Genomic DNA, 26010 nt, shown 5'->3' with positions numbered 1-26010 from the left:
TCAGCTTGAATATCTTTTCGTATATATATATGAGTGATGTCCCATAATGATCACCCTTAAAATGTATTTTTTTAACTTTTGTCAAAAATTATGTCAAAGTATTATTTATTAGGGATTTAAAATTAATTGCAGTCTCGGGTACGAACTTCGAGCAATATCTTTGATTCAATATCTCTTTGTTTTTGTATATTTACCTTTAAAAAGAATATTTAATGGTCTTCCTTCCTTATGATGCTTCTGAGTTCAATTTCCAAAAAAAAAACGGACTATCCAGAATAATTTTTGATCTAAGGAGCGATATGTTCTAGGTTTCACACTTAATGGTTTGAGGAGGTGACTTCAAATATGCTAATAAATTAATGCAGACGATATTTACGATATCAGTCAGAAAAACGTAAATTATCTGACTAAACATGTATTTTTTTCTATGAATTTGGATTAATAACCCCGAAAATATAAGTGGTAGTCGCAATCGGGGAAATATTGGTCCCAATAATTTGGTCAGAAGAGCAAATCAAAATTTGGATCCCTTATTGTTAATTTTATTTTTTGCGTGTTTCATAATATCTAGAGAACTTTTCAAGCGAATTGAAAATTTTTACACGCAATTATAATTTTTTTTAACAAAAGCTAATTTCATGCAAAATTAATTTTTAGTAGTTATTATTTTTTTATTTTTTTAATCAGCTATAGTCGTTAAAAATTTACACTGCAAGATATAAATTATTTTTTACATCATTTTAAAGAATGCAATTTTATGAGTCAAAATACAAAATTTGATGGAATTAGGATACTCGAAAAATACGACATTTTTATAATTGTTAGATCATTAGATTAGAAGTTATTCAGGGTTGTCCATTTATTTATACACGCTCTATATCACCAATTCAGGAAAGCATGCCCGACCTTTCATTTCTGTATAAATTCAAGTCATCAGGATGCCCCTTACTCAGAAGTTTTGAAGCATTTATTTAATAACCATTGTATCATTTAAACTGTATTATTTGCAGTTGTGACATGCCAATGATAGTTTTTTATTAATCATAAAAATGCAAAGCTTAAGCATTAGTTTGCTGAAAGTGGACTAGAATTATTAACATTATGTTGCTTTTTCAATATAGAATACTATACTGCATATAAATATTACAATCATAGCGATATTAAAATTTTGCAACATAGAAATAAGATCTTTAATACAATAAAGCAAAGTAACAGCTAAATTTATAGGTTAATTTAATCAAAGTGTAATGATAAAATTGCATCTTTCACACATTTTTCAATTTTATTTTTTCCCCTATCATCGGTAAAAAGAAATCAAAAAGTTATATTTGCATTTCTTAATGTATTATAGCCCTATATTTTTTTTCCTTTAAAAATGAGAACTGAAAGAAAAAAAAACATCAAGTAATATATTAGTTTATACGATTTTCAAATTCTAAAGGCTCTTGGAGGCACAATTGCCGGTAATAAATTCTCAGATAAGTGCATATACTATAAAAGGCCACTTACCGCGTAACCCCCATTTCAATTCAACTTTAAAGTCTTAATTGAACATAAGTTTCCTTTCCTATATAAAAGGATGAAAAAGGTCGTGACTATAGACTACATTGGAAATCAATTTCATTTTTTTTTCTAACTAAGCTTAAAAATAACCGCCATATATTGTTCATCACAAGAAGATTGCCTGTTTCCTACCGAATCAATATTATTGATCATCCAGAAATTTTGACTGTGAAAAATCAATCTATGTTGGTCTTCCATGCCGAGTACTTTAGATTACATTTACCAAAAAGGCGCTTGAAGGATATTTTTACGCAATGTCAATTTTTACTTTTTTCTCGGTGTCCCAGTTTTCCCGTTTTGTCTCTGGCGGCTGTAATTGACTTATACCTTAATGGTTACTAGAATTTTGTAAGGTTCGACTTTTCAGCTTGAATATCTTTTCGGCAGATGAAATTAATTACATGGATCCGTACTCTCACTTCTTTTCTGTCTTTGATTGTAAATTTCTCTGCTTCTGAGATTTACTGGATGAATATTTGGTTTTCTTTTGTCGGGATATCTTACCTTTTAATTTAATACATATCCTTGTAGATTCAGTTGACTGAAAACAGAAAATCACTATGAGGATCAAAGTTTTAACAATTTATTGAGAATGAGTAAGTTAAAAGTTTTACATTTGAATAATATTTTAGGAATTTATTCAAAAGTTTTAATATTTGAATAATTAAAAGAACACTAAATAGTTACAAAATGTAATGCTCATATACAGCGATTCTCAACCTATTTCTTGTTGTGGCACACTTTTAACGATTCCGAAATTTGACAGCACACAGTGAAAAAAAATTAGATTAAACGTTGTTTAATTACCTATTTTGCACTGTGTTAAATAGTTTGTGATAATAATTTTTAATGCGAAATAAAATAATATGTACTACAAGAGCACATTTATCAAGGGATTAATTATTTCTTTCGACCAATTTTTTATTAGTTAGTAATAGTTATTTATTTTTTTGCTAGTTATTAATTGTTAACTTGTTTTCTATAGTTATTAACAGTTAGTTTTTTTTTACATTAACTGTTATTTTTTGTGATTTCTTGTTAACTAGCCTTTTTGCTAATTATTAATTGTTAGCTTAATGTCTGATAGTTATCCTCTGTTAATTTTTTTTTATATATTTGTTTTTATAGTTTGTTTTGTTAATTTGTTTATTAATTGTATAGCTTACTTTAATGATTAGCTCTTACAAAATTTTTTAAAATTGTGTGTCATATGCAACTGAAACACTTCCATCTTATTTTAAGATTGTCAGATTGTCAGAGACTGGACAATAGCCGACAAAGATGTTCACTCGGTTAAAGCGTGGAAAAATTATTAAAAGTATATATATACTCTTTTCTTTAATTCAAACTTTACTCATTATAAAAAAAAAGCATTATAATTTTTATTGTATCATTTCCAATATTTGGTGGCACACAAAAGTGCCGCGGCACAGTGGTTGAGAATCACTGGACAGAAATAGATAGTTCTGAAGAATTTTTTTTTCTCAACTAAATTATTCTTGACATAGAAAATAATTTTTTTCTCTTTTATTTCAACTTTCCATTTTATTGTTTTTTTGTTTACAGCACTCATTAGATCTAACGTAAAATGTTTTTCATGCAACGTGTAACAAAAAATGTGGTTAAAACTGTAAGGGGTGATATAATCTTCTAAAATAATAACGCCAACACAATGTGGGGTCTGAAAGCGAAGAGAGAGTTATGAGGGGGTGCTTACATTTTCCCAGAGCTGTGTCATATTACCTTAGCATTGCTTTTCTGAATAAAAAGATTTGCCGCTATATCTATTTCTTAACCTCCTGGATCCTAAAATTTGTCCAGTTTATATTTAGAAAATTGTTTAAGGGGCCATTACCATAAGTTCCAATATCCCTTAACAGTTATGACCTATATATTTGTCATAGTCTGCATACATTATTTTTTTTTCTCTTCCTTCATGGATAAAAAATGGCCATTTGTTAGCGCTTTTTTTCTTTTCTATATTTTTTGCATATTTTGCTATATTTCGAGAAATTCTTAAGTGAATTGAAAAATGTATACATACAAATACAAAATTCGTTTATAGTTCTATACGAATGAACATAATTCCACAGAAAACGAATAAACATAATTCCATAGAAAACGAATAAACATAATTCTATAGAACAAAGATTATTCGATGCAAAAAAATAAATTTTGGATAATATTTATTATTTTATTTACTAATAGTCGAAAAGATTTAAATTGTAAGGTATACAATTTTTTGCATCAATTTAAATTAAGTAATTTTGCATGGCAAAATACAAATTTGAGCGAAATCGGTTGGATAGTTCTTGAGAAATTGAATTTAAAAATGCCGTATACCAAAATTCGATTTCTCAAGAAACCGATTTCGCTCAAATTTTGTATTTTTACATGAAAAATTACATACTTTAAAAGGATGAAACAAATGCATACATTACAATGTAAAAATTTTCGATTGTTATTTAATAAAATAATAAAAAAAATATTAAGCAATAATTTTTTTTTTTAATTTGATTACTTTTGATAAACGAAATGCATAATTTTATTCAAAAAAAATTCACTTCGATTGGGGGTCCGAATCCATTGGAAAAAAAAAATGTTTATTCAGTAAAGTGTCGTATTTCGTTCTTGTAAAATGTTAGTCTTTGCGTCTTAATTCGTAACTAAAAATATTGCGTTAGATAATTAACATATTTGACGTCATCCCCTCAAACGATTAAGATTGAGTCCTGAAGCGTGAAGATCGAATCATTAGATCAAGAGTTATCTAGGGTGGTATTTCTTTCTTGTTGGTGCACTGTACATTTAATTTTCTGCTATTCTTATACAAAGAAACGATTGCCTGATTTACCCTTTACAAATTTAGCTGATTTTGAAAAGTGATAAATTGTTGTCCCAAAACACAATATACTAAAATTAATCGCTCTTAGATTCTCAGAAAGTTTGAAGTCATTTATCTCGTCGATGTCCCCTCCTCAAGCTGCTAAATAACTACGACCAGAAGTGATTGCCTATCATATATCTCGTCTTGCATTAAACTTCTCACGAAGAACAACTGACCATCGTCCAGTGATTGATTACTTGATCAACATCGCACATTTCTGCAATTGCTACTTAATTGCCTCAGTGGTTGTTTCCACAAGACCAAAGAATTTTCTTGAGTTACATGTCTCTGATCCATCAACAATTACAAGTGAAAACAATAATAAACAAATCTATATTTGTCACACACTTTTCTGGTGCCGTAAATGTTCCGTTTCCAATTAACCGTAAAGAACATTTCTTATCTGCACGGTTTTGATACCGTTTGTAACTAGTATGTTTAACAAAAACCATGAATAGAAAACTATACGATTTTTTAACTATTTACAACTTTTTTTGTTATAATAATTATAAAAGGTTTTTTATTAATAAAAATGCGAATTGTTTTCGAGAAACAAAACGTTAAAGATGTTTATTTTTAAACTATGAGATTTTTAACTTTTATGGCCTTAAACAAATTTAGTTAGTTGAATTTACTTAGTCGAATTGTCCTAGTTAAGAGTTTTTATTTAAATAACTGGTTTAAACCATTTAAATTACACAAAAATTAAAATAAGAAGCAAAGGACCGAAACCCGCTTTCATGTTATTTTAATTATTTATTCGGAAAGGGGTGTCGACGGATCTCCTGTACCGATCTAATATATTTCGGGTTGCGGCCTCCCATCCGAAAATTTAGAATCCAAAACCTAATTTTTCTTAAAAGATATGTTTATTCTGAAAAAAAGTACATGTTTTAAGTTGTTTTCATACTTCATTCATATTTGTTTCGCACTAGTCAGCACTAATTAATTAATATATTTTAGATGATTGAGAAAATTACATCTTAATACGCATAAAAATGTATTCAATATGTTAAAAGTTAAGTGCGCAATGTATTAATTTTTGTCACTATGTATAGATGTCTAATTTGTTCGGAAAGATGAAAAATTTTAATTTTTTTCTAAAATGTTACATCAATTAACATCGTTAAGTAATCAATTATTCTTACTTGAAAAATTTTTTTTTGTGTTCTAATTTCAGAAACATCAATTATTTTCATCGCATGCAACAAAACAAACTTTTCTGTGATTTTAAAATTTTTGCAATGAACCTACTTATTATTCATTCTTCTCACATTCTCAACATGCAAATGTTTTTTCTTCCTTCAATTAGCAGCTTTCTGATCTCGCTTAGCTAGTTATTTGCAAATGAGCTTTACATTGTGGTTTAATGATGCCTCCTCAAGAGTTTCTTTCAACCTCATTAACAAAATGAACTTAATGTTTTCAAACTTTTCTTGCTAGTTAAAATATAAGTAAAAGCTATAGGGATTTACAATACTGTAAAAATTTTCCTTTTTTAAAGAAAAAGAAAAATGCACTAGATTAAGTTTTTTTTATTGAAGATACTAAAGATTACCATTTTAAAAACAGAAAATAGTACTTTCTCTACATTTTAGAAAAACACTTGGGAATGCTTAAAAATTTCTACTTTTATTTAATTTATAGTCCGGTTTGCTTCAAAATAGGATTTTTAAAGTAGAATTTATTTTGTTTAAGTTAAAATTATAAGAAAATATTTATGAAGCAAAAATGTAATTTAAGCATCATTTTGTTACAAGCTCGTTTTTGAGACGTGTATTTTTACCATTAAGATGGAATCATAGAACGTGAAGATCCCATCATTAGATCAACAGTTATTTAAGGTAGTCGTTTTCTTTTGCGCACTGTACATAGAAGTCTAGTTTATTTAGAAAAATAAAGCATTTTACTTTTTTTTCTAAAGTGTTACAGCAATTAACATTATTGTATAATCTATGTTACTTACTTGATAATTCCTTTTTTATGTTCTAATTTTAGAAGCTTCAATTTTTTTTTAACCTTTACAACAAAATAAACTTTCTATAATTTTAAAATTTTTGCAATGAATGTACTTATTATTCATTCTTCTCACATTCTAAACATGCAAATGTTCTTTCTTCTTTCAATTAGCAGTTCTCTGATCTCGCTTAGCTAGTTATTTGCAAATGAGCTTTACATTGCGGTTTAATGATGCCTCCTCAAGAGTTTCTTTCAACCTCATTAACAAAATTAACTTAATGTTTTCTAATTTTTTTGCTAGTTAAAATATACGTAAAAGCTATAGGGATTTTAATACTGTAAAAACTTCCCTTTTTTAAAAAGAAAAAGAAAAGCACAAGATTTAGTTTGTTTCAATGATGATTCTAAAAATTATCATTTTGAAAACTGAAAATTGAGTTTTTTACACATTTTAGAACAACTCTTGGGAATGCTTTGAAATGTTTTATTCATATTTTATTTATATTACGGTTTGTTCAAACTTAGAATTTCAAAGAAAAGTAGAATTTATTTTGTTTAAGTATTTCTCAACACTTTCTCACACTTTTATTTAAGTGTTTCTCATAATTTCTTGCCATTTTTACATAAAAATGGCAAGAAAGTATAAATAGTAATATGATTTATGCATCATATTTATTACAAGCATTTCTTGAGACATGTAATTTTCAATTTCTTTGTAGTTTTTGCATAAGATTTCAGCATATAAAATTTATATTTTCTAATATTTGTTGATTTTTGTGTGTAAGAAAAAGAAAATTTAATTAATAAATATATACAACGAAAGAATGTACAAGAATCCTTATTTAGAATTCTTACACATTTAACATATTTTCCCTGTTTCCCATATATTTAAATCTACAGAATTATTATGTGAATATAATTTACCTAGTTATTAAGGCTCCTAAAATTATTTTGGAATATTTTTCTATTTCATTTTGCTAATTAAAATGTTTTTATGAGGCTTAAAATATTATTATACAAAACTTTAAATTTTTAATAATTTTTAATCTGTGTTAATTTTTTTAAAAGGCGACTATACAACCTAACAACAACTTTTAAAAAAGACCTAACAACAACTTTTAAAACCATCTTTTATCGAAGCTTCAGAAATAAGCTTTAAAATAAAATGTATAAGATTGAACAAAATGTATTCCAAATTAATGATTGGTAACTTTATAAAGGGAAAACTGGTTTTCATATAATTCCACACAGGTTAAAATTAAAACATGGAATAAAAATCTGATTACACGTAAAACAATACGTATATTGTTTATACTATGTTAAATATAAAGAAATGAAGCAACATACATTGTAAGGTTTACTTTTTGATCAAAAACAGAATATCATTCAATCAATGCACAGTCAAACTTCTGCATCCTGAAAGCAATGCAAGCGAAAACCTTCAGCAGAATACAATACATTATGGATGAGTTAACATTTACAGAAGGACAAAGAAACAGATGGTAACGCATTAGAAAGAAGTAGAATAGAAATTATATATCCTTAAAATATAGAGCAAACAGCAATATTTTTCTAAGAAAACAAGAAAAGTATATTCGTTTAATTTTATTTACGATAATCGTATTGAACATTAGTAGGAATTTCTTTTTTAGTTTGATAATTAGGGTTTTCATTTTTACTACTTGTAAATACTTGCATTAACTTAAAGATGTCAATTAATATTTATAGAAAAAAGGTTATTCAACCATTGAAGTTAATAAAAAGACGTATAGTTATGACATTATACATAGGACAATTTGCAGGGTTACGATGGTTAAGTGGGTGATATGACTGTTTTTTGGACACAGCTCTTAAAGTTTGCTTTTTGAATACAGATGAAAGCTGGTTAAATAATTTATTGATACCGTTTCGTATCCACTACGATAGTCGAATGATATGCACTATAATGTATTTATTTTCTTTTCACTTGTAAGCATTTGTATCCATCTGAATATGTCAACGACTTTTTACTGAAAAGGTTATTCAACCATTGAAGTTAGTAAAAAGGCGCATAGTTATGATATTATATATGGCACAATTTGTAGGGTTGTGATCATTAGGTTAATATGATTGCTTTTGACATACTTTTGAAAGTTTGCATTTTGAATAGAGATGAAAGCTGTTTAAATAATTTTTGGATCCTGTTCAGTATCCACTACGATGGTTGTATAATATACACTATCATTTATTATTCAATTTTACTTGTAAATACTTGTATTTATCTGAATATGACAGTTAATTTTTATTCATCCATTGAAATTAGTAAAGAGGCGCATAGTTATGACATTATATATATAGGATAATTAATAGGATTGCGATTGTTAAGTTGATGATATGATTGCTTTTGACAAACCTCTAAAAGTTGGCTTTTTGAGGAAAACTGGCTAAAACAGTAACTGATCCTGATTCGTATCCACAACAATGTTGGTATAATATACACTATTCTAGAATAATAAAAGAGACGCTTTCAGCTTTTTTTCAGATTTCTCGAGAAATATTAAAGAGAATTATTTTATAAATTTAGAGGTGCTTAAGCCGAGTAATTTCTCATACGTATTAATGAAATTTAAAGCTTTTAGAGGGTTGAAGTAAACAAGAAAGATTATTTTTAACAGCCTATGCAAAATAAAATAGCAATAAGCTTATCTCTATAACTTTGTTTATTATGGGAAATTTACGCAAAATATTTCGTAAATATAGCCAAATTATTCATGAAGATGTGGACATTTTTTAAAAAAAATAATTTTTCTGCCTAATGTTTTCTCACTGCAATTGATAAAAAAAAATTAGGGAAATATTCAAATAATAACAAAAATTTTTCTGCATAATTTTTGTTCTGAATCATATTTAGTAATTTATGAAAAATGTCCGACTAGAATATCTTTAAAATGTAAATAGTTTCTCTAAATTTTCTGAGTAAATTTTTGTAAATTTTGAGAGAAAGCTCTAAATTATGAGGGGCATTCCACAAATTCCATTTCAAACATCATTTTGTTTTATATAACAAAATTCAATAACAAATGTTAATATTGTTGTTCGAATGACAAATGATTGTTCATTCATTGTTCGAATAATAAAATGTGATGGTATAAGGAAGGGAAATATGTGAAATAAAACATACTTCGGTAGTGGATGGTCCTCTATAATGTCGATGTTATTTTTTATAAATTTGTTCAATAGTGCAAAATAAAATCTAATACCCAACAGAGAAGTTTTTTCAAAAGCCACCTAGAAAATTGCAGATTTTTTTAATTTTTAAGATATTCCAATCGGACTTTGTCTTTTGTTTTTGCAAGTTACCTAATACAATTCAGAGCAAAATAATGAAAAAAACACATATGCAGTATGAAAGGATAACTTAAAATGCTTATATCTAGCAAAAGAAACTTTTTTTATTGATATTTGTTTCTCTTAATTAAAAATTATTTGCTTGATTTTATTGAATATTTCCACAGTTATATTAAAAATATTAAAACGAAAAATTAGTTTTTTTATATAAATGTCTGTATCTTTTTGAAAGTTTTTTTTCCAGTTATTGCATAGTATAATTAAGTATTTGAACAATTTACAAGCTTATTGCTGTATTGTTCGGCATAAGGTGTCCAAAAACACTCTTTTTCCTTCGTAATTTCTTGACGAACCCTCAAACCCTTGAGCACTTAACACTTTAATTGTATGATGAAAATTATACTTTTATTACATAAATTATAATAATTATCATAATAAGCACTCTGCAACCAATTATGGATCAAATTTCATTGAAATCACTGAATTTCTCAAATTAAATAAATATTACCGTAAAAAGGACGGTATAAAATTTCATGTTAAAATAGATTTTACGGATGATGCACTCAAAACGCCATACATTGATCCAGAATTTTTACAGTGCAACTCTCACAAAAATTGGTTAATTTGCCCCGATATTTAAATTCAGAGTTTTTAATCTACTAAATCGTATTAAATACGGGAAAAAATGCAAATAAAAATTTTATTTTCTCAAACCTATTGCATACAAAATCAGTGCATTTTCAAACAACGGACTTTTGACGTGAGTAATCATGAAGAAAAAAAACAATACTTTAAAAAAATCTTTCTTTAAAATTAGAGCAAAAAATATAAATTATTTTCCCCGGTAGAAAAATGTTTTTTTTTTCAATCAGGAATAACATTATTAAAATAAACACCAAGTAAGAAAAACTAAATATGTATGTTTAAGTAAAAATAATTTACGGCAAAAAATTTTACAATAAAGAAAACTCCATTCCTTATTTTACATTGTATTAAGTAATCCAATTTAATGATTAGGTTATTTTATATATATGATTATTTTAATACATATTTTTATAAAGAAAAATAATGATGTAAAATCTTTCATTTTTTCTCAAGAAAAAATAAAATATAAAATCCAGTCTCACAATTTCTCTCGCTATTTTTGAAAAAGTCAACTAAAAAAATACACCCAGGTAGTGTTATAATTGCTTGCTTCCCGTAATTGCTTGACTGAAAGCATAGTTGCTTTTAAAAAAAGATCACGAAAAGGAAAATAAGCGTGGACGCTGTATCGTACCACGTTTCCTAAATTCTTTTGGGATTTAACCATGAAAAAATGTTACCCAAGAGAAATGAAGTTTTTCCTTTGCCACCAATCAGCATTCTTTAATCATGTCCCCCGCGTACATCAGCTTAATGAAGAGCTTCAAAATAATGAAATTTTGGAATCAATGAATCATCATGTAATGAATCGTAAATCTTCATAGCGAAAAAAGTTAGAATAAATCTGAGATTGATGTTTGAAATTTTATAGGTTCGTTTTGTTTTTTTTTAACTTTCATTTAAACTATAATGTAAGTAATTGCGGAAATGTAGTATTTTGATGTTACTGACTTTTTCGTACAAATATAAAAATTACATGACAAAAAAAGAAAGTAATGAGGTAATATATTTAATTTAAGTAATAGATATTTATAAAATTATTATGATATTTCTGAAACTATTTTTTATCTAAACAATTGTACTAAGCTAATAAATTACTCTGGGTAACACAATTTGTATTATTTTTATACAAATATTTGATTTTGCCTGATTCAGTTGTAGATATTTCAAATGAAAAAAACGTTTTGCTTCTAAAGCTACAAATTTTTTTAATAACATTTATATGCTATGTTAACATTTATACTAGATGTTTGTCTGAATGTACAAATTTAAAAGCGTTATAAATAACATGAGATAGCGTAAACCTTGCGACAAACTTCTAGAACAGTTAGGACAACATCATTAGGATTGGACTTGTAAAATAACCCATGTCCGAAAATACAGTTCGCGGCTGGCTATGGGCTCTTCCTTATGTTCAGAGGCACAGAAAGAAGCAGTTCATAATAGAAGAACGCCACTACCGGCGTATAGTGACATTTTCTGGCATGCTGCTCCTATGCAATTTTAATCTTGATTATGTGCCCTAACTTCATAAAAGCTTGTAGTAGCATTTATGCGATCGTTGATAGCTTCACCTATTTGGGGTCTAAGATCAACGACAAAAGCGACACTGCACAAGAAATACACGCGAGAATCACGATGGCAAATAAGCGTTTTTATGGTCTAAGAAAATATCTTAAGTCAAGCCTAATAAAAAGAAAAGCAAAAGTGTTACTCTATAAATGTCTTATACGATCAGTGCTTACATACGCATGTGAGACCTGGGCAATGACCCGCGGAGATGAAAATATGATAGCTAGATTTGAGAGAAAAATACTGCGAAGCATTTTTGGTGGAATAAATAAAAGCGGTACCTGGTTTGGAAGATCAAACACGGAACTTTACAAAGCATATAAAGAACCTGATGTCATTAAATTTATCAAAATTCAAAGGATTAAATGGGCAGGCCACATTATAAGAATGGAGGATAGCAGGACAACCAAAAAAGTTTTCAGTGCCAGGGCAACAAGTACAAGAAAAAGAGGACGGCCAAACCTAAGATTTTTAAACTGCCTTGAAAAGGACCTACAGGTTTTAAGGATACTAAACTGGAGAACCTTGGATAAGGGAAGAATATCCTGGCATAGGCTTGTTGAGAAAGCCAAGGCCCATCCTGGGCTGTCGTGCCAATTAGAAGAAGAGAAGCATTTATGCGATTCCTGTTGTATATTACGTTTCAAAGCTTGCAACATTTTGACAAAAAATCGACAAAAGATGTCACCAAAAAATGTAGTTTGGAGAGGGAAATCAATTGCAGATTTGATATCAGACATACAAAATCAATTGCAGATTTGATATCAGACATACAAAAGTATCTAGGGTCTGTTAAAAATGTTCTGTGACAGAAAAAAATTCTCCAGCGTTATCATTTCAAAAAATATACAACGATCAAAAAATGGCCAACTATTTGGATAAAATGAAAAATCGTTATAACTTGAACATATAATATTAATCTGGATGCAATCTGCATGTAATCTGGATGCAACGACTGCTTAGTTTTGTGTATTTTAAGCATTTTTATGTTGTTTTTTATAAATTAAATTTCTCCTCAAGTTTATTCAATAGTGTTTTACAGAACTTAATTGTTTCAATATCAACTAGGCAGATTTTCATGCATTAACATACAATTATAGTTCAAAAGTCTAAAGTAAAATATGTTTATTAATTTGAGTAAACGGTATTTTATGTTATGAAATCAAATATAAAAAGTTATTAAAATAAAAATAACTTTCTTTTTAGGGATTTTAATTTATTACCCTCAAATTTTGAGTAGCCGCCTGTTCATAAGTATGGTTGCAATAGTTCGGTAACGAAAGCGTTTAAAATTTCGAACCATTTAATATTAATTTCAACTTTTTTTCGTCATGTTTCGTTTTATTTATAATGTTATTACTTTTACTTAATTATTTAAACAAATTTAAGGAGAATTAATTAAAATTTAAACAAATTAAACATGAGGCAAAAAAACTTATATATGTAATAACAAATTCAAGAGAGATATAAAATTTTTTAAAAATTATTTAGCATTCTTTTTATTATTTAATTTAATAATGGAAGAGAAATTTTGATTGATTTTGAATTGAATTTCGATGATTTTTATAGTTTTAAACTATGAAGTTTAAAATAATGAAATTTAAACAGAATTGATCCGGCAGTTGTTGTGAAAGAAATAAAATAATACGACCTTTTATGAAGTTCGATTTTTTAGAAACTAAAGGGACAATTTTGTTCAAATTTTAAGTTTTGTCATTTAAAATAAGAAAATTTTAAAAAAATGATAAAAAACATGATTTTTTTTTTCATTTTTATCATTAGTCAAATAAATTATAAAAAATAATAAATTATCTTAAAAAAGGCTTCACATGGATTTCTTAACTGTGTGTATATTTTTTGATTCTTATAAATGGTTTAGAACATATCACAAAATACGAAGTGTATGAAATATGATACATTTATACCTTGTTTTTCATATTACGGTTACTCTAGATATTTTGAGTGTAAAAAATTCCAGACAGTCAGAAAAAGGAAAATTCCTTTAAGAAAAATTTGCTTTTTTTTTGCCTGATCCGTAATTCAAAATGCCGTGTTCAATCCATTAGTATATGCAAGTTAAAACTTCCAAAGCATTGAAATTGCATCTCAATACATGAAAAAACCGATTATTGAATTGAAAGTTATTTAGGTGCTCTGCATTGTTTTTCTGTTTTATTTCACACACAGTTGTTATGAAGCTGTTGTCAAATTCTTTAGCAGGTAGAAACTGTAGTCTCAGACTCCAGAAATAAGATAACACTGGTGTTCTTAGATTTCTCTTTTATACATTTCTTTAGTTTTGCAACCGGATGAAAAAAATGATTTTTTAAATTGGTCTTAAAATATAACAAAAAGTTATTATTATTTATTATGATTCTAGCTCAGACTGTATCCTCAACGATTGCATACTTTTTTTAAATATTTAGTTCCGAAATATTAAAAGGAAATTCAGAATTAAGAGTTTATTAAACTAAATAATATTGTCATCAATTTAGGAGAGTAGGAATATTATTGTGTTTGGTATGGAGAGAAAGGTTTCTGATGTTTGATGACGAAATCATTATGTATCGAAAAAAAAATTATAACTCATAAAAATTATTAGTTCTGATACTGCAAAGTCAATCAGTATTATCAATATAATCCGAATTGTATTTATTCTCAATAAAAAACATTTTTTTAAATGTTTAATGTTTATGATTATATAATTATTTGATTATGTTTTCTTATATAAACATGAAATTATGATATAATGTTTAAATTTAATAGTTTTTTGTGACACTGATTTTTATAAAAATATGTTAACTAGAGAAGATATGTAAGACTTTTCCATCCAACTAACTTATTTTCTGAAGTTGATAAAAGTGTCTGTAATAGAAGGATTAATAAAAATCATATTGTTTAAGATTGTAAAAATGAAGAGTTATATGTAAAGCTATTCAAAATATTGATGATATACATACAATTGGACAGCCACAATGAATGCCTTTAGATGAACTGTACTAAATACAGGAAAATTTTCAGAAAAACAAATTTTTAGCCTCCTTTAAATTAATATATTATGTCGCATTAATTTTTTTTCAAATCAATTTTTCTCTTGATTGTTAGATATTTTGGACATGTTTGCGTCATAATATCGTTCAATATATTGAACTCATATTCGAAGTTGAACCACATTTTCCAGCAAAATAATCTTTCCTACAATTGATTATCTGATACAATGGTTAAACTTGAAACTAAAAAGTGGTTCAATTTAAAACTTTTAAAGGTAGCAACAAATCGGCAAGAAATTGCAGTTTATGCTACCATTATTGTGATTAATATTGACCAATATTGTATTATTATAATTGTGACCAATATTGTAATTTGAATCGATGTCTTAAGAGTATATTGAATTGCAGAATTGTAAACTTTAGCAAAAAGTCTACAAAAGAATGCAAAAGTCTCTTACAAATATCAGCTCTTTATTAGACACTCGCATTTGTAAACATTTTTTTATTAAATTTTATTACAAAAGTATTCTTTATTATAACCAGATGTATATGCTACATTCTAAATATATGTAATAAATGTTATTAGTAAAGGTTTTGGAATTTCACAAAAATTTGAAAAACAATACCAATTGTTTCTTTTAAAAGTACCAATTATTATAGATTTAAAAATTCAGCAAACTAAACATTTCTATGATTTTTTTTATAAAAAATATTATGAATTCTATCAGATTACTTTTTTTACATTTCTTAATAAACAAGTGAACTTTTTTTTAAGCTAACATTTTAAAGGAAAATTGCGCAAATATATACTTAGATGTAGTAAATAATTTGAACATAATAATGAGTCAAATACAAAGGAACTGTGAATATCTATAATAAAATATATAGTACTTTTATACATAACTTGTCTAAAGACTAATTTATCAAAACATTTATTTGAAGCGTTTAAGTAATTTGAAAATAGCATCAAACACAATCTTATAAGCGATAAATATTCTTAGCTTTACAAAAGAGACAAGCAGTTGCTTACCGCATAACGATGTGAGATTAAATAGAATTTATTGACTTTATAAATATGCATAATATATTTCAAAAGGATTTCGTTTGCGAAGTTAGTATTTATTTGATTATTCGTAAGACAAAGATTTATTCTACGGATTGGTGTCTATTTCGTAAATAGTTTTATTTTTCGAACGAAACTAATGATTACATTATGGAGTTAAGACATTTAATATCTTCGAACAGAAATGTGTGCTGATATATGTGGCAGAGATAAAATGTACTTCTATTCTTGGATAAATGTATTATCCAATATTGTTATGTATATAAACAAAAAACAATTATATGAGAGTGTTTTTATGATTACGCAATAAATTTCTCTGAGTTTGTGTCCATTGTTGTTCTCTGATCAATGATGCTAACGTTTTTAAAACAATAGTGGGTAAAATATGCAGTACAAATTTCATTAGGTATTTCCACCTGAATGTGGATAATGGCACACAAAAGCAGTGATGTTTGTTTTGAAGTATTTCGGCAGAAATGCATTAAAGCAATAATTATCAATAAATTTTTTTATTTACTTTATTTGTTTATTTTTAAGGCTTTGCTATTGGATTGGATTTTAATACATATACAATAATTATTAGTTTAAAAGTTAATTATTTCTTTTTTTTTTGTTTTATTTTCTATTTAAGAGAAAGGACAACCTAATGCATAAATGTTTGTTTTGCGAGATATTTTGATACAAATTCGTTAAACTATAATAAAACACGTCATCTTATTCTATTAAATTTAAGTTTTATCATAGTGTAAGTTTTAATATTATACATTTTTTATTTCTAAAAAAAGTATTAATTCTAAACTTTCTATCAACTATTCTCCCGGTATTACAAATATATTGTAGAACCGCGAGGGATCAGTGGTTAAATATCTAACTGCAATTGTAAAGAACTAAAGTTCGATCCCCAGTGATGGCTTAAAAATCCACACAGCTCCAGATTGATGAGTGTCAGCTAATCTGATAAGTGAAGGTTTCCTGTGCGCAGTGCTCACCACACAAAAGTCATGCCGTTGGTCACAAAATTGTGGAGCCTTAACTTCCAAGACCACCCTGGTTCATAATGGGCTGCTGCTGGAAGTCTTTACTTTTTAATAAATCTAAGGAGATTCCTCATGGTATCATGAAATTGTTTACAAACTCACTTACATGAAGTTTCAACCTAGTGTCATTCTGATATTTTAATTTATTTATAATTACAATGCACATCAACATTGTGAATTGTACATAAACACTGAGTTTATTTGTTGGATCTCTAGCAAATAACTTATGTATCAAAATTATATTTCATAAATACACTTTTGTTTAAAAAAATAGATATTTCATACAGTGTTATGTAAAATACACTCATGGACAAAAAAATTAGCGCACCAAGAAGGAGTCGTCAAAATGAAACGAAATTTCACATATGTAATGACTACTTTGATGTAAGTAAATGATTGGAAAATCATCGTTTTTCCTTGATTTTCTAAACATTTACTTATATCAAAGTAGTCATTACGTATGTAAAATTTCGTTTCATTTTGACTGCTCCTTCTTGGTGCACTAATTTTTTTGTCCATGAGTGTACCATTTAAGCAAATCTTTTTTCGAAATTCTTAGTTTTATCTTCGGGTGAAAACTCAGAATTTCTAAACATTTTACAAATTTGTGATCTTTAAGAACAAATATTACAATTATCAGCTTTTATTATTATTATTACCGTAACCGAGATAAATAAATAGCATTCTAAAAAATATTGTAATGAATAATACGTATAAATGTTAAGTACTAATTTTCTGGTCGTAATAAACATTTATTTTATTTTCTGAGATTTAAAAGATATTTCAAAATTCCAGAACTCTAAACTATCTTACTATCAACCTTTACAAAATCTCAGTTTTTTTCAGGGATTAATTTAGTTTCTTTTGAAATGTTAATGTTGATTTAAGGTTTATTTGATCCCTAAAAAATCAATCTTAAAAAATCAACCTTCAAAACTTATGATCAAGGTGAAAAAAATTATTTTATTATACTTTAGATTGTTTTGAGATTAATAGAAATCAACAAAAGAAGAACCAGTTCAAAGAAGTTGTTTTTGAGGTTTACAGTTTTTTCTACACTACAAGCAAATAAGTATATTTGAGGTGTGAATAATTACACCCAATTTCAACTAAAAGCATTGCTGAGCTATATATGAGGTTGATTTTATGAGTTGTACATGAGGCTGAAATTGAGGTTAACGTAAGACATTTCCTCATAAAAACTTAACCTCATTTACAACCTCAGATTTATTTCTTCAGACTTGTCATCCTCAAAACATTCTTAAAAGCACCCTATTTCTTGTAAGGAAATGCAACTTAAGAAGTTAGGTTTCGTGATTAGAAGTAACTATTTTTCTCGAGTGAATCAGTATGCTTGTTTTCCTGCAGCACTAGCCTTCTTTTCTCCTAGCAAATTGAAGAACCGATGTCTTGCGGTAAAATCGCCTTATAAGATTACTCCATGAAATTATAATTCGGCTAATATTGTGCTATATATATGATTTATTTGGAATTTATTTATTACTTTATTTTAATATGGACTATTTTAATTCGCCTTTTGCGTAGTTTAATAATTTTATACGTATATTCAAAAATTAATGAAGCTTTGTGATATATTTTGTGAAAAGAAAAACGTCACATGTAATTCATTGTATTCTCAGCACCTTTTGTTTACAGCAGAAAAAAATTAAAACCATTTAAAAATTAAAATAAACTTTAAAAAATTGATTGCATACATGAAAAAAGTTATAAAATTTGTATAATGTCCAAATTCTTTGAAAAAAGAACAATAAATTGATTTCTTTTAATCAAATAAAAAAGTCTCAAAATGTTAGCAAATTTCGTGTCCTATACCCATTTATAATGACCCATATATAATAAGGGACATTTACCATGGGCATTAATATTTTATAAACTAAAACATAAATCCAATTTATTTAAATTTTTATGTTTTTTTTTTGCAAACTATTTTTTATTTTTATTTTATACAAAAAGTTATTCATATTTTATTTATATTTTATTTTTACTTGTCAAAAGTCACGAGAAAGAAAAATCTGTTAAATGCTGTTATCAGTACATTTTCTTTTACTTGAAAGTAAATTGCTTTTTTTTAAAAAAATATTTTTTTCCTTAAAAATAGCGAAATTCCAGTTTAAATACTAAATAGGAAAATAAACCGACTCAGAATGCATCAAGAATGGACAATTTTAAATGGTACGAGGTTTATGAAGTTTTTTTGAGTAATATATACACTATAGAAATATTTCACGAACATGTAAATTTACTTTTTATACGAAAAATACTTCAAAATGAACAACCGTTTTCTACATAACGGTTGTTATATTTTTTGATATTTTTCCACTGATTTTATTTTTGTAGCATTAAACTGCTAGAAAACTGACGAAGTTGTTTACTTATTTCATTTTTAAGAAACAAATTATTAAAGATAAGAAAAATTTAATTAATTCAATTTCTTTTATAAAAATATTGCACGTTTTGTAATTTTTAATCATTAAGCATATTAGGGTAGAAAATATAGATTTTTTTAATTGATGTATTTTTCTAACTTTAATAATACAAAATATATTTTAAAATCAGAATACTAAACAAATAACTTCCTTTTTAAAAATATGACCATTCTGTTCACTGTTTTACAACAAAACTCTTAAAAACGTTTAACAAAACAGTATTAGTTTTAAAATTACAATACACAAAACATTAATAAGTTTCAAATCATCATAATGACTTTATGAGTTTGCACTTTTCTCTTACTGCTCTTAGAGTTCAGAATCAAATGTAAATGCCAATGATTTTTTTTTAATTGGTAAAATTTTATATTTGTGAGAAGTAAATAGCTGTTTATAATGATATAATATTATTTCCATTAAAAAATATAAATACCATTATTTAAAGTTTTAAAAAAATAATTGAAGTTCACTATTTTTTATAAGAATACATCAAAACTAAATTTCAATGTTGAGTCAATCATTAACCTTTTTTTTTTACTCTGGTAATAGTTATTATCCATTTATTATTACTCAGGAAGCATTATATCTTTTAGGAAACAATTTGTACATTTTTCAAAGCAACAAACTGATAACATTTTGATAGCAGCATAGAGTAAAATAAAACTAAAAAGTATAAAAAAATATTCAAATAAAAATCATTACTTACCTCTGACAAATGAGGCTTCTTACCGAGGGCTTCGTATATTGACTCTGAATCTACGAAACATAAGCAAGCGACAATAATAGCGCACGCAAAGTTCACGGAGCACAACATCATCGTGTTTTCTGCCGAGAAACAAAGTTCACGGGCGCTATAACTTAGAACTGTCCTCTCTTTCTAATAACAATGTCACTAGAGCGTTTGTTGGACTGTTATGGCGTCCTGGCTTTTCAGGAAAGCCTGCTTTACAGCGAACACAAAACCCTTGAAGAATCTAAAGTTTATCGGAATCCCTAAACCGCTAGGTGCTGGGTTGTCCTATTCTGTTATTTTCAGTAATATTAACTCGCCTAGTGATCTAAAGACTGCTACAGCAAGAAAATAGTCCAGCTAGCTCTCTGCTAGAATCAATCAGCATGGAATTCTCCCTGCTTTACCTCTGCAAGATCCGCAGGGTTGCCTCCGATTTCCTCCTTATCCCCTATCGCCAAAAGTCTAAACACAACAGAATGGCGGTCGCCAACATTGCGCCACTTGTCATGGTCATGGAATCATCAATTAAAGAGATTTGGAAGAAAAAAAAGCTTAGAGTTTATTTTTTATGACGTGATATTAATGGAAATATTACTTTTTTGGCTTTATTAGAAAAAACTATTTTGGTATTCTTGAATCTGCTGGTTAATAATTTATTTGTTATTTATTATTTTAATGTTTGACATCAATGATTCATGATTTGCTATAGTTTTAGTGTAAAAAACATCATTAAGAAATTATAAATTGTTTCGCTTACCAAATTTCAAAAAGCCGTAATAAAAAATTTTTGAAATTTCGGGACATAAATATCTTTATTTTTACTCTCTGACGTGCATCGAATATTTAATAAAGTACTTTTTGAGTGCTGAATCATTTTCCGATACAAAAATTGCTGTAGGATTTAACAAAGGTTCAATTATTTTTTCAGATACAAGAACCAAATTTAATTATTGGCTATGAAATTGCTAGCAATGGTTGACCATAAAATATTATGTTTAAACATGGTTATCAATGGCAAAATACAAATTTAATGTTAATGTCTCTCAAAAATTAAAATGTAATTGATATATTAAAACAATGAACACCATTTCATAAGCTAGATAAGCATCGTTTACGGAGTTTCCCCGATTCATTAATTTCTCGTGCGATTTAAAAATATAAAAAGACAATTTTAAATCATAATTTTAAGGAAGAATTTTTCGCTTAAATGAATTAAATTTTATTGTTTCAGGTCAAAATATTCTCAAATATCCTGAAAAGTTGTTATTTACCTAAACTGTATTTCTTTGTAAATGCATCACTGTACATTGCTGATTTCAAGTTCATAGCTGATTCAATTTTATAGTCATTTTATATGTATAAATAGCTTAGTGAAAGAAGTTTTAAGTGCAGTTTTTGGGAATTTATGAACATAAGTTTTACATTCCGAAACAGATGAAAAATGTTTGAAAATGGGGTTTTCCCATAAAAACTAATTTCTATATTTAATGAGCTGGCTTATGATTTATTGCAAGGAGAAAAATTGGGTTAAAATTGCTGTACTCTAAGGTAAAACATTTGTGGTAAAAAAATATAATTCAATTTATTTAGATTAATAAAGGAAAAATATATGTTATTTAAACCATTTATTTGGAAATTTTTCCTTTCATATGGAAACGGTTTATCGGAAATTTTGTTTTCTTTTAAATTATAGTTTTTATTTCACACTTTAAGTAAAAAATACAAAACAGAAAAGTAAATAGAACCAAATACAAGTTTTTTATATCATGCAAGTTATCATGATAAAATTAACAAATTTTACAGCATTTACTAAATTTTATCGCATATTATGAAACTACATTTTATTTTTAATTTTACCAAAATCATTACCAAAGCAATTTTGTAAAAATATCCCAGCTTTTTTATGTTCCCATAGAGCCAGAAACAATGCTAATTTTACACATATTCTAATAGGTTCAATGATACTTTGTTCCACAGTGTAACGATACTGTACTCCACAGTATCCTTATAACAACAATACAAAATTTTGTTGTTGAACAAAATGTTTTACAGAATTATTTATGATAATAAATGCATGTAATAGATGTTCATTGTTCAGGAAACAATTAATTTGTTTTTTGTGTAGTATAAATAAAGGCTATTTAAAATATCGTAAATGACAAATATCAAGTGTGTTAGCTTTTATATTTTTTATACCTGAACAACTAAGTATATTCATGATAACAATTACAACACGTTTGCTAGGGTACCTAAAGAAGTTTGTCAAAAATTTGCATTACACGTGGAAATCCTCTCTCAATTTATTCACTATCTCTAAATTAACGTAAGCATTTTACACATTGATATGCTTAAAAAAATTCTTATTATCATAAAGTTTATTTTGAGTGTGATTAAATTAAATGATAATAAATAGAAAACTATTTTGTAATTAACAATCATTTATTTTATTTCTGAAATATTTTAAGTTGGCGTATTTACTTCAGTAGGTGTGGACAGAAGTCTAAATTCTTTAAAAAAAACTATAAGAGGTCCATTCAATGAAGAGCGTTTTCTTTCTTTTTGTAACAGTAAAATTATGAATTTTAAGCAATTTAGCACTTCTCAGACGTATCAACTTAAGTATAACGTAGTTTGTAAAAGTGTACTTAATTGATTAAAAGTTATTGGAGGTAATATTTTTGTCTCAAAACCAGGCGTATTGTGAACAAATATATACTATAATACGTAATATTTTAAGGAATATAATGATGAAAAGCTGTTTTGAGCATCATAATACTTTTTAACTGCTTTCACTTGTTAAGTTTATTCTAAAGAATATTGCTTTTCCCAAGTAAAAAGTAACCTAAAGATATTAAAGTCAGCAGCATATTTCTACATTTGATGAATTTTATAGACAAAACGAAAAATAAAAAACGGCAATTTCTTCTGCATTAAACTAAGTTGTTTCCCTAAAACAATTTTCTAAGTTAATATAAAATAGAAAATATGAGAGGAAATAATTTCTAGTTCTCGTTTCTACACTGTAAAAAATTTACGTTAAAAGCATAATAATTCTTTCACTTTCCTACAGAAAATTTCTATTTTCTGAAACTACAGAAATTTATTGTTTAACTGCATCGTAATCCATCAAAAGAGGCGTTTTTTCTCTTAACAAATAATATCTTTAACCATTGATAGAGATTCGATTTGCTTTGCACAGATTTTTTAAATTTTGAATTTGAAAAACTTTGATATCAAAGCAGCAACAAATAATTTGATTCATGGAAGAAAATGCAAATCCGTTTGTCTGGAGTCGTGAGTTCGAATTCCGCTTTGGAGCGTCTGAACTTGATAGAAGAAAATAAAAATTATACGACGATTCTTTAAACAGAATAGTTTTCAATATCTCGAAAATCGCGAAAAATCATGTACGAAATGGAATAGTTTAAAAAAATAGTCTAACAAGAGAGCATATACATATACCGTCATACTAAACTTCTTTGCCGTACCCTGATCTACAGAAAATATATGGTGTGTATAAATAATTTCTGTTGTCTTAGTTACTGTAAATTTTGGTCAATCTGTCAATTCTGATAATCCCTGGCAACTTTGCTGCCAGAAATTTTCCGTTACATAACAGATTTTTTTATAGTGTAAGATTATAGTAGTAAACTGTCTAACTGAATAACTTAGTTGGAAAAGAAATACGTAATATTTTTATGAATTTATTAATATAGGCTTTAGAAATTATGAAAATATCACGAGTTTGTTAATAATGCATATTTTTAAATCAGAAACGTCTTATAAAAGAAAGCCAAGATGGAAAAGAATCAGTGTTCTATGGTTAAATTTGAACACATCTTAAGTTCCAAGATACTGAATTAATATCACTAAGAAAACAAGAATAATTTATGACAAGAATATTTCTCTATGAAATACAATTTTTGGGGGTATACAAATCAAGCATACAATTAAACATTGTGTGTTAATAAGGGACAATTATATAATCTCTTGTAAGTACATATTCAAATTTAATTAATTTTCTTAAATAAAGTTTTTCCTAACACGTTATATTGCAGGTCAATACGATAATTTGATAGCACTTTTAATTTTTTATAGTATAACTCTAGGATAGTAAACTATCTAAATGAAGAATTAAGTTAGAAAAGAGGTAGGTAATATTTTAAGAAATGTATTAATGTAGGGTTTCGAATTATAACAATACCACGAAGGTGCTTATAAAATGTATTTTTTAATTCGAAATGTGTTATAAAGAATATAGTAGAAAAGAATAAATGTTCTATAGTTAGATTAAAACACAATGTGATCTTAAGTGCAAAATATTGAATTAATGTCACAAAGAAAACAAGAATAATTTATGGCTAGAATAATTATTTAAAAAATGTAATTTTTTAAGGTACACAAATCAAGCATACAAGTAAGCATTGCGTGTTAATAAAGAATCATTAGATAATCTCTAGTAAGCATTTATTCAAATTTAATTAATTTTCCCAAATAAAGTTTTATCCTAACACGTTATATTGCATGTTGTTATGATATTTTGATAACGCTTTTAAACTCTAAACCATCTATAAAAGTATTTTCTAAAATGATATTTCTTTTAATTGAAATTACATAAACATTGAGAAATAATATGGGCAGAAAAATAAATCGAAATTTTCATAATTTCAATAAGATTAAAATTCAGTGTATCTTTAAATGCGCAACATGAATTCTTATTAATAATAAAAATTTCCGAAGCAATATACAACAGGAAAATTCTTGTTTTTATACAAGAGTAAATTATAATTTTTACTCTATTTGTGTAGAGTGATAATAAATAATATCCTTATTCTTTGAACTATATGGAAATATTGTCAAAGGTACAATTTTTTCAGAATTATTATTTTTTTTATTGATATCCTAGATTTCTACCAAAATTTTAGAAAATGCACACACAAAAAAATTTTTTTGTCTTTGGTTTAAAATGTAACTAAAATATGATTTTGTAATAAAAATAATAAAATAGAGATACCTTACAACTACTGTAATAAAAAATTTAGCAAAAAGAATACGGAAGAATTTAATGGAGCGAAATGAATATTAATGATTTTGCGAAAAATTTCACTTTCATTGTTTCATTAAATGTACTATTAATTAATTTAGAATAATCATTAAGTCTGCATGATGAATATAATGTAAATTAAATAAATGTTGTGATATTTCACTTTATTAGAGTAATTGTTAGGTTTATTTGTTTTTTTAAGAATTACACTTTATTTAGAATTATGATTTTTCAGATATTTTGAGTAATAATTTTTTTTTGATTTTCATAATATTTTATAAATAAAGCTTAATTAAAATTTAAGAATATATATATTTTGAATAACTAAATTTTAATTATTACTTATTTATGGGTCTCCAAATTATATATTTTCAATTATCAGTCTTTTTTGCATTTTTTTTATTTATTTCCAAAAAAATTCTCATTATTTTACGGTAATTTTATTGCTTACAAAAATTGTTTTTCTTTCGAATTATTGTTTGCTTTGTATCACTCAATTCACTGAACAAAAATGGTTACAATTCAATGAGAAAAAACTTAGACTATGAATTTATTTTTCAGAAGAATTACATGCGTACACAAAAATTAATATTTCTATTATCGTCAGATGAATATGATAATTAAAAAAAAGTCAATTCTACATATTTATAGCAAAATTAAAAAGAAAATTTAAATACTTTCTATTTTAAATCCATCAAAAAAGAATTAGATTCAAATTATTTATCCCGGAACAATATTGTTAA

At 26.5% G+C, this 26010-nt stretch overlaps 1 protein-coding gene across 1 annotated transcript in view; it reads right to left on the bottom strand.

Moving 5' to 3' along the window:
• Nucleotides 1–20687, bottom strand: part of LOC107443694 (fasciclin 1) — a 264168-nt gene extending 243481 nt beyond the window's left edge. Inside the window, exon 1 of the mRNA XM_016057640.3 lies at nt 20197–20687. Coding sequence (XP_015913126.1) covers nt 20197–20307 — 111 coding nt within the window. The 5' untranslated portion in view covers nt 20308–20687. The remainder of the gene's footprint in view (nt 1–20196) is intronic.
• Between the last annotated feature and the right edge of the window lie 5323 nt (nt 20688–26010).

Source organism: Parasteatoda tepidariorum, chromosome X1, assembly GCF_043381705.1.
Source record: "Parasteatoda tepidariorum isolate YZ-2023 chromosome X1, CAS_Ptep_4.0, whole genome shotgun sequence".
NCBI lineage: Eukaryota > Metazoa > Arthropoda > Arachnida > Araneae > Theridiidae > Parasteatoda > Parasteatoda tepidariorum.
This window is presented reverse-complemented; position numbering and strand designations above follow the sequence as displayed.